The sequence below is a fragment of the Galeopterus variegatus genome, unplaced genomic scaffold, assembly GCF_000696425.1.
Source record: "Galeopterus variegatus unplaced genomic scaffold, G_variegatus-3.0.2 Scaffold549, whole genome shotgun sequence".
NCBI lineage: Eukaryota > Metazoa > Chordata > Mammalia > Dermoptera > Cynocephalidae > Galeopterus > Galeopterus variegatus.
The window spans coordinates 521,419-532,378 of NW_007726660.1; the positions used below are offsets into that span (position 1 = coordinate 521,419).

The 10,960-nt window shown below is 42.1% G+C and overlaps 1 protein-coding gene across 4 annotated transcripts in view; it reads left to right on the plus strand.

Moving 5' to 3' along the window:
* Positions 1-4,801: 4,801 nt before the first annotated feature.
* The window catches only part of PPP6C (protein phosphatase 6, catalytic subunit), a 33,198-nt gene continuing 27,039 nt past the window's right edge, over positions 4,802-10,960 (plus strand). The window contains exon 1 of one of the 4 annotated variants that reach the window (XM_008569972.1): positions 4,802-4,975. In XM_008569972.1, coding sequence (XP_008568194.1) covers positions 4,901-4,975 — 75 coding nt within the window. In that variant the 5' untranslated portion in view covers positions 4,802-4,900. Of the gene's footprint in view, positions 4,976-5,339; positions 5,611-10,960 lie in introns of those variants that run through there. The other 3 variants (XM_008569973.1, XM_008569971.1, XM_008569970.1) reach the window with 3 other exon arrangements.

Sequence of the window (10,960 nt, forward strand, 5' to 3'; positions counted from 1 at the left end):
GAGTTGATCATCTAACTAGAGAGAGATTAAGCATGAAGACAAATAACTAGGCACGGTTGTAGTGAGAGGAATGAAAAGTTCATCAATGAAAGTATTTGTTTGGGGGGAAATTACTTTTCTCCGGGCCTCGGTGTCGCTCATATGTAAGGTGGAACTAATAAGATTTGTCACGGTTGTGGTGGGGAGCCCAGGAGATAATGTGTATAAAGGGCTCGGCACCCAGGGGCTGGCGCAGAGCCGGTCTGTAAAGGGTTAAGGCTATTCCTGGCTATGAATGAACAGCGTCTGTAAGACAGGTTCGTCTGCTTCATCGCTAATCTGGATCATAACTGTAGGTTCCCTGGGACTTTCCTGAAAAGGGAGGTTGCTCACGTCTGTGTTTCTCTCTGAAACAGTCACTGTATCCTAGGAAATAGAGAAAACAGCTGAGGTTGAAAACAAGAGCTCCGGTAGTACAGAGCTGTGGTACCCTAGTGGGAAGAGGTCCAATATGCCTGGGTTCAAATCCAGGCTCCAGCACTAACCGTCTAACTCTGACATTTGGCAAATTCATTACCCTTGCTGAACTCGTTCCCTCATCTGTAGAATGGGGATAGTAGTACCCCATTCTATACTGTGCAGAGACAGTTGTTGAGAGGACTTAACAATACAGGTGAAAGGCCAATTTGGTACAACTTTTAGCTACTTGAAACCATAACCAAAAGTTATTGACAAAATGGAATTCAAGATCTGCAGCTCTCCTCACTGCTCAAATATCCTATTTTAAACACCTGGAATCTTTGCTAATTCCCATATTAATGGAAATATCCCCACCAACTGTCCGCCAATGAGGGTCCAATGAGTATTCAGTTATTTTGCTCTCCTTCAGGAAAGAAAACTAAGGTCAGGTTGGCTCTACCATATGTCCATATGCATCTAGATGAAGATTTCTGCTCAAAGCTGCAGAATGCTCTGATGTCCCCTGTGTCTTTTGACTAGGTCTATTTCAACGTGTCATGCTGGGCTGGTTTGTAGGCTCAGATGGTTGAAGTGTGGTGCTGATAACAGTAGCTTATCAGCCAGCTGCCAAAAAAATAAAAGTGCCATGCTGGAGTGGTACATCAACAAGAAAAACTAGAAGAGGTTTGTGGACAAAACGTCAACCAGTTTTCATTCTGTGAACTATGCTTTTGGACTAGAAATCACATTTGAGAATGCTGGAAGGAACATTTGAGATCTATTTTTAAAATGGAAATCAAGGCCCAAAGAAGGTAAAATGACTTACCCACATAAATGGCAGAACCATGAGCCCAGATCGCTTGCTTCATGCAAAGACTTCATGTATTTCAATCACTGAGCTCTGTTCACTGTCTCCATACCAAACCACCTGATGTGACACTCTTCCAAGAACCTGCTCGGCACTCTGAGGGATGCTTTCCTCCTTGTTCTCTGCTGTGTATGTGAAGAGTGAGGTTCACTCAATTAGGTGGGTCTGTAGGAGGGAGCATCTTGCTACCAGACAGTTTGGTACTGTGAGGACTGCCACCTGTTTTCACTGGAAGGGCACATCACCCACATATTCACTAACTCATTAGGAAGGGAAGCAATTGTTACTAAGTTAGTCTCTAGGGTCCCAAAGTTACAGAAATGAACAATGTACCCAGCAGTAAAACAAGCAATACTTTATTAAAAAAGGAGATAGAAGGCCGGCCCGTGGCTCACTCGGTAGAGTGCGGTGCTGATAACACCAAGGCCCCGGGTTTGGATCCTATATAGGGATGGCCGGTTTGCTCACTGGCTGAGCATGGTGCTGACAACACCAAGCCAAGGGCTGAGATCCCCTTACCAGTCATTTTTAAAAAAAAAAAAAAAAAAAGGAGATAGACTTTTATGCATGAGGGGTAGCTATAGGAAAGCTAGCCTACTGGGGGGTGCTGTTCAGGGTTTTTTATAGAGAAAGGGGTTAAGGGGTGCAGGCCAGTGTCATCATTCTGTTTTTCGTGATTGTGTCATAGGTGAATGCTGTTAGGGTTTTGGTCCTTGCACCAAGATGGTGGTGGTGTTCATTATTATCACTCTAGGAGTGTGCCCCTTAAAGGGGTCTTAAGGTTAATCTGTAACTTAACTTTTACAATTATGGTAAACAAGCCTTGGGAAGGGTTTTGCAACTCAGTGAATGTCTGTTCCCCTCTTATCTTAGTTTATTTCATCAGGGCAGGCCATGGGGTAATTATATGCCCTGGGGGGGGGACTAATGAATGAGAAGTAGAAAAGTAACAAAGTGTCCTCTGCAGGGAAAATAGAGTCAGTTTGGTTCACAGGCCTAGCCCTATTCTGTCTCACAATGAGGGCTGGTGGCACCTTCCTTTTAGGTACTTTGTAGTTTATAAAGAACATTCATATCCATCTCCCTATTTGTCTTCCTTCCCACTTCTGAGAAGTTATCTTGAGTAGAATTTATTCCCGATTACTGAGGTTCAGAGATGAAAAGTGAATTGCCAGCTTTCCAAAGAGGAAAAATTTCTTTTTTAATACTAAAAAGAAAGCCAAACAACAATTGCATCTTTTCTCATTTGGAATTTTTTTCTCCAAGAAACCCTAAGTGTATTATCCCTTTACTTATCCCCGCCCCCCCAAAACTTCAAAGCTTCAATGTTAGCTTTTCAGGAAGGCCTCTCCTGCCCACTCATTACTCAGAGCTAACACTCATACTGCACTTTGTGCTTGCTAGACATTGTTTTAAGTCATTCTCATATATTAACTCTATCAAACCTCATTACAAGCCTATGAGGTAAGTATTATTCTTATCTCTCCATATGAGATAGGCACTATTATTATCATCTCCATATTGGACCTGAGAAAACTGGAGCACAGAAAGGATAAATAATGTGTCCTAAAAAGTAAGTGGTAGAGCCTGGATTTGAACTCCGGGAATATGGAGCTAGAGTTTGCATACTTTACCTCCACTAACTTGCCAACCTAAAGTAGGCCTTTTCTCCATTTGTCTTATTCATAGTATCTCCTTCTTTCCCTTCTGAGCACCAATTACACTTTGCAATTAAATATTTAATCATTTATACATTTCTTGTTTGTTTTCCCTACTAAACTGTAAGCTCTATTAGGTCAGGGTTCGTATCTATCTTATTCACATCATAGGCACTATATAATTATTTGTTGAATGAACAAAGAAACGTGGGCATCATTCATTCTGCAACAAACTTAAAAATTAATTTACTTTTAAACAATTTCTTTCTTACAGAACAGTTGCAAGAGTAATACTAAGAACTTCACCCAGAGATCTTATTAAAGGTTAGCCAATTATCCCCCAAATATACTTTAGAGCAAGAGGATTCAGACCAGGGTCTCTAGAGCAACAAATACTTATTGAGCACCTGCTACTATTGGAGTATATAAGTCTCCCAACTGGTCTCTTGGCTGCAACCATTGCCCCCTACAGTCCCATATAGCAACCAGAGTGATCCTGTTAAAAACAAGTTAGATTATTTTTCTCCTCTGCTCAAAACCCTACAATAGCTGCCCATTTCATTAAAAGTTAAAAAAAAAAAAAGTTTTCTTTTTTGTTCGCTTTTTTTTGGCGGTTGGCAGGTACCAAGATCTGAACCATTGACCTTGGTGTTAGCACCATGCTCTAACCAAGTGAGCTAACTGGCCAGCTCATAATGCTCCCTTTTTCTTTTTGATCTCCTCTTCTACTCTTCTTATCTTGCTCCAACCACACTAGCCTTCTTGCTGTTTCCCAAAGACTCTAGATATGCTTCCATTTTACAGCCTCTGTACCAGGTCCTCCCTATAATCTCCCCTAGGTGTCTGCATGGCTAACTCCACTTCTTTGTTGGTTCTTAAAAATGTATTACCATACCATACTTACCCTGCTAGATTCCTCCCCCACAACTTACCACTTTTTAATATGCTATACAGTCAATTTTTTATACTTATTATGTTCTGTCTTCCTCTACTAGAATGGAAGTTACAGGCCGAGGATAGAGACTTTGACTATTCTGTTCACTGAGTATCCCAAATGCCTACAAACTGTACCTAACACATAGTTGGTGTTCAATAAAGTTGTTGAATGAACAAATGTTGAAGGTATACTAAGTGCCAAGTACTATTCTTGGCGCTGGGGATACAACAAAAAATTCCTACCCTCGTGGGACTCGGGTAGAAGTATGCTTAAGCCAGCAGACCTATTTATCAATCTTGGCTCCACCATTTGATTCCTGTGAGATTTAGGGCAAGTTACTCAATGTTTCCAAGCCTCGTTTGCCTATCAATCGTTCTGAGGATTAAGGGGAGAAACAGCATTTTGATAGCATTTAGCACAAGAAACCTTTTAGTATTTGTTTCTCTTCCTTCCAGGCCGAAAGACTGGGAGCCTGACAAACCTTAGGCAAGGTTTTCAATAGACCTTAGAAAAGTGCAAACAAGTTACGACGGCCGAGCTTAACCAATTGTTAACTGAAGATGTTCTGTTGAGAGAGTGCCTAAAAGGGTCTGAATGAGAAACCAGGTAATGGCTAAAGTCACCTACTTCGCCGTTTTGCCTCGGATAAGCCTCACCACTCGGGTCCCCAGAAGCGAGTCTGGGAAGGGGAGGGGAGGAGGAAAAGAGTATCTGGCCACAATGCAAAACTACAAATCCCAGCACTCGCCCCGGCAGACGACGAGTCCCAGCAGGTTTTGCTGGCTGGACCGAGGGGACCTCTTCGGGTCGACAGCCTGGGCTCAGTCAGATAGGCCGCGGGGCGTGCCGAGGCAGCGGGAAGAATCGGGTCAAGCTTAACGTCGCTGCGCAGACGCCATTCGCGGGCCGGACGTGACGTAGGGGGAGTTCCGGCTTCGGCCTTCGCCGCTGCCGCCGCTATTACCGCCGCCGCCGCCGTTGCGGCTTGTTACTCCTAAAATGGCGCCGCTAGACCTGGACAAATATGTGGAGATAGCGCGGCAGTGCAAGTACCTGCCGGAAAACGACCTGAAGGTGAGTTCAGCTCGGGCGGGAGCCCCACTTGCAGGTCTTGCCCCTTCCGGCTGTGGGGCGCCCGTCGGCCCGCCCTTCCTCTCCCCGCGGGACCCCTGCCGCGCATCCCGTTCCGTCGCGGTGGGGGGCCCAACGCCGTGCGAGGCGACCTGGTCCGACTTGGCGTCACGCGGAGAGCCGGGGGAGCCCGAGTCCCCCGAATGTTGTTCAAGTTTCCTCAGCGGGGATCCCGAGGGATGTCGCCGCCTCTGCCCCAGGGTCGCCGCTCCTGGCCTTCGGGCTACCCTAGGACTCGGAACCCTGACAGCTTTGCTTAGAAGACTCCTGTCCCCCAAGCCCGCCCCCGGGTCTCCCGGAGTCCGAGCCAAGCCCCAGCGGCCAGTCTCTCGGGAGAGGGTCATCCGCACCAGAGGTGACAGGAGCTCGGGGTGGCCGGTGTCTGACAGGAGATGCCGCCGGCTCCCGGAACGCGGCCCCTGTGCGTTTTCCTCGGGGAAGGCGGTGAGCCAGAGCAGTTTGGTAGTGATGTGCGAGGACGTCACGTCGTCCCTCTTTCCTTCCCACCCTCCAAGTGGCTCGTCAGGAGTGTTGGCTTTCTTCCGCTAATCGAGACGTGGATCCCGTGGCTGAGTACGGTGTGTTGTTGAGCAGATTTAAGAGGATAAAGTAGTCAGTTCTTAATAAGTAGGTACTTTCTGTCCTTTAAGTTTTTCCCCTATAACCCATTCTTAAGTCAAAATTTCTTGGTTTTCTGAAGGAGGTGAGTTGTTCCTTGTTACTGCTGAGTCCAAGTAAGAGTAATGTAGGTATGGATAAAGGAATGAATCTGAGACTAAAGGCATGCAAAAGAGTTTCTGTACGTTTGCTAAAACCAATGCGTGGGTTCCTAGCAGTGTTTATCGGCTAGTGCTACTGTCTTTTATTCAGTTAACTTTGATTTGCTGTGTGGTAAGTGCGTAAACTGTTGATAGTATGATTTCTTTTTATTCTTTTTTTACTTATGCCGCGTTGTGGGTATAAAAACAATTTATCTTCGTCAGTGAGTTCTTTTTCTGAAAGAAGGTATTTTTGTGTGTGTGTGTGTGTGTGTGTGTGTGTGTGTGTGTGTGTTTTCCTGTCTTTGGTACAGGAAGTTGATATTTAACATCAGTCAACAAGTATGCAAAATGTTTAAGGCCACATGTCCTGTTGTGATTGTAACGGAATTGTACTTACATATTAATCATATATGCTATATGATATGGAAATTGTTTTCGTGTGTTTTCCCATTTTTAAAAGGATAATTTAACTAAAATAAGGACAAAGACTTTTTTAGTAGTGATGTAGTGTTCATGCTCGTCTGCGTTCTTCAGACATTAGTTTTGTGGCTTCTTTTTGCTATGTGCTTTTTTAGGAAACAAGAATACAACTAACATTGGGACCCGATTCATGGAAAAGTAACCAGACTTCTTTTGATAGTATCGTTAATACCATGGGTGAAGTTTATTACATAACAATGAATTGATGTGGAATTTGTTTTCTTTTTATCATGTGTGAAGCTGTTTTAAACTGTGTTTACAATTAATAAAATACTGCTTCTTGTTATGAAAATGTGTCTTGATATTAACTTGACATTGGACACTGAAAAGATTTGAAAGATAATCAGAGTTTCTTGAGACCTCTTAGTTTGATAAACATTGGATTTTCTTCTTAAGGAAATATAGTTATTAAACCATTTTATTTTCTATTGAGACACAATTGGACTATACTTAGATTGTATCTGTTTCTTAGTAAATTAAAAAGAAACCTTTTGGGGAACTGCAGAGAAAACAATAATTCTGAATTTTTCTCTATAAATAGAAGCTTTTCTTCCATCTTGGAAGTGTTTTTATCAGATTAATTTCCTTATGATGCTCATCCCTGATGTATTGAATGAAGTTTAATTTTGTTTCTGTTTCTTGGCATGAAGTGCAAACTAAAATTAAGGCAGGCTTAGGAAATGTTCCAGGAGCATCTTTTCTGAGGCTTTAAAGCCAAAATAAAAGATTCAGTCAGAGGAAGAAAAGAAATCTTCGGGTCCCTGTACCAGCCAGGCACCAAAAAGAAAACAAAAGAAATCATTGGGGTCACTTAATGAACATGGTGGAAAAGATTTGTTCTGGAAGAAAAGACGACAGAAATTTACCTGTGTTTAAAATTGATTAGTTGGAGGTACTAGATCAAATAATAAATGCATAGGATTTACCGTTTGATTCTATAGCTAATCACAGTTTATAGCTGAATTGGAAATGGTCAAATCACTAGTACTGGATCCAATCTACCTGATTTTTTTTTTTTTTTTTTTTTTAAAGATGACCGGTAAGGGGATCTTAACCCTTGACTTGGTGTTGTCAGCACCACACTCACCCAGTGAGCAAACCGGCCATCCCTATATAGGATCCGAACCCATGGCCTTGGTGTTGTCAGCACCGCACTCTCCCGAGTGAGCCACGGGGCCGGCCCATGACTTTTGAAGAAATAAGAATGAAATACAGAATGTGAAAGTGAGGGGACCACGGTGAAACCTTTCTTATAAAGAGCTAATGTGATTGTTATCTACAAGAAAGATTTTAGTGAGGGCCATAGAAGGTACAGCAGATTTCCTTTCTTTTTCTTTTTCTTTTTTTGGTGAAAATGGAAGTCAGCTTTTATTCAGGAATACAAGTGACCTGAAGACACAGGGCTGGCTAACGCATCTCTTTTGATAAACCAGGAGGAGATTGGCCAGACTAAAGCCATCTCAAAGACTCAGATTTACTGAGGGGTTTTTAAAGGGGGAGTTCAGCGAATGGAAAGTGGGAAAGGAAAAGCAGGAGGGAGGGGGACCGTGAGTCGTAGGAGCTCCATGCAAGAAGCCAGGTGGAAGGTCTCACCAAGACTCCCTCTGGTTTCTGCTCCCATCCTTGATGTTATCTTGGGGTCCTGATTCAAAGTGAAATCAACATAGCTTTATTGATGTCTTCCTTGGGTTTCTCAGGGTCTGGATAGTACACATCTTGTAATGAGTCTGCAGCTCCAGGCTTACTAGAAAATAACTTTGCATTCATGTAAATAGTGTCATCTTGCCCCATAAGCAAGGTTTGAAATATCAAAACAAACAAACAAACAGACAACCATGAGAAAAGAGGGAACTCAAAGAAATGCATGCTAAGATAAAAATAAATAAATAAATAAATAAAACACTGTATTTTAAAAATCTGCCTCTAGCCCAGGTGGTTTTAGGTCCCAACATGACTTCAGTCCTGCTCACTCCAACAAATGCGTCCTGCAAGTCACATTAATTCTTGCAGGTAACTTGTGTTCTTCATCTATGCACGAGCCAAGTGGTCCACCACTAAGAGTTCTTTGAAAGTTTCGAAGGTACAGATTTCTTACCTGGCAAAGTGGAAGAATGAATGATAAAAAGCAGGTTTACTGAATACTTAAACTTAAATATTTGGGGGGGAGGGGTTCTGTAACAAAGATTGTCTAATTTCTTGGATGGTTCATGGATGGTTCTTAAAGGTGATATGTAAGTAAAGAAATTACACACAGAGTTTTTTTTTTTTTTTTACTGAGAGCTAAAGACAGTTACCATAGAAGGGACTGGGAAAATACTAGTGTCTCGGGCCGGCCCGGTGGCGCACTGGATAGGTGCGCCGCTTGGGAAGCGTGGCGGCGCTCCCGCCCGAGGGTTCGGATCCCAAATGCAGACCGGTTCCCGCTCGCTGGCTGAGCGAGGCGCGGGGGCAACGCCGAGGGTTGCGATCCCGTTGCCGGTCCCCGGTCCGGTGCGGGGGCAACACTGAGGGTTGCGATCCGTTGCCGGACACGGAAAAAGACAAAAGACAAAAAAAAAAAAGAAAATACTAGTGTCTCTCAGGGATGCAACACAAAGAATTGTGTAATTCTATAGTAACCACTTTTATGGATTAATGGTTAATGTGATCTTTTTGGAACTCACTTTTATATTTAGTCTGAGCGATCTCCTAATATATTATATAAGGCTACCTGCTCTGCAGAGTTGTACTGTTATCTGAAATGCATCCATAAAGCTTCAAAGAATTCTTCCTTGCTTGTTTCTGAGATATGGTGAACAGCCTTTCCTACCTCTTCCTTCAGCTTCTATCTGGTTTTACAGACTGTCATCATATATAATATTCTAGTCCTTCCAGATTTGAAGCCTGATTAGTTTTGTCACTTGCCTTATTACCTGTCTTATCGATTATTCTGTTTACCTGAGTTGTTTGGTTTTGCATTGAATCTTTCTTCAGGTACAGTGAGAACTGCTGAACACAGTACAGCAGTTAGGGACAAATTGTGGCTTTGTATAAGAATAGAAGAGTGTTTTCAAGACCTTTTCTAAGGGTTGTCTTTTTGGCCTCAAAATTACATTCTCCTGTGTCTTCTGAAAATAGTCTATAACAGTGCTGTCCAGTAGAAATATAATGCTCACAAACGTGAGTCTCAAATTTTCTAGTAGCCATATTTTTAAAAGTGTAAAAACAGGTTAAATTAATTTTGGTAGTATTTTATTTAACGCAGTTTCAACATGTAATCAATATAAAATTATTAATGTAATATTTTGTCCTTTTTTGTACTGAGTCTGGGAAGTATGGTATATGTTTTATATTTACAGCACATCTCAATTTAGACCAGCCACATTTCAGGTGCTCAGTAGCCATATGAAGCTGTAGATATCGTATAGGACAGTGCAAGTCTCTAACGATTCCCTAGCCCCTTTTCTAAGAATTTCAGAGCTGAAGAGTTTATCTAGTTCTGTAGCCTTCTCACTTTACCAAGGGGAAACTGAGCTTTGTAGAGTCTATCACCTGCTTAAGATGTACAGCTAGTCAATGACAGCCAGAACTTGGTTGGAAAACCTCCCTGTAGAGCTCTTTGTGATACAGTTAATAGCCTTTTTAGGATGGCTAATAGAATAGCATGCTTTTCTAGGTACACCTTTCACTGCCTTGCCTTTATTTTACCTTCTGTTCTAAGCACATTAGATTGCGCTCTTCGGACAACATGCCCTGTACTTCGCTGCTCCTTTGCTTCTGTTCAGTCTGTTTCTTTCACCTATTTATTTAGTACTTCTATAGCACAAATATTAAATCTTTCAATACTCATAATAACACTATGAGTTGGGTACTGATATTTGCCCCATTTTATACACAGGTAACTAAAGTACAAACAGGTTAAATAAGTTTCCAAAGTCATACAACTAGTAAGTAGGAGAAGAAACTGGATGGGATTCAAACCTAGGCAGTCTGGCTTCAGGGTTCACGTTTATTTATTTATTTATTTATTTATTTATTTTTTGTCTTTTGTCTTTTTTCCGTGTCCGGCAGATCTAGCTTATTATTATTATTATTTTTTCTTTAAATTTTTATTTTGTCGATATACAATGTGGTTGATTATTGTGTCCCATTACCGAAACCTCCCTCCCTCCTCCCTCTCCTCTCTCCCACCCATCCATGTCCTCTCTGTTTGCTTGTCGTATCAACTTCAAGGAGTTGTAGTTGTTATATCTTCTCCCCCCACACCCAGGCTTTTTTGTGTGTGTGTGTGTGAATTTATTTATTTATTTTTAGCTCCCACCAATAAGTGAGAACATGTGGTATTTCTCTTTCTGTGCCTGACTTGTTTCACTTAATATAATTCTCTCAAGGTCCATCCATGTTGTTGCAAATGGCAGTATTTCATTCGATTTTATAGCTGAGTAGTATTCCATTGTGTAGATATACCACATTTTCCGTATCCACTCATCCAATGATGGACATTTGGGCTGATTCCAGCTCTTGGCTATTGTGAAGAGTGCTGCAATGAACATTGGGAAACAAGTATACCTTCGACTTGATGATTTCCATTCCTTTGGATATATTCCCAGCAGTGGGATAGCTGCGTCGTATGGTAGATCTATCTTCAGCTGTTTAAGGAACCTCCAAACCATTTAATGCAATCCCCATTAAAATTCCTATGACATTT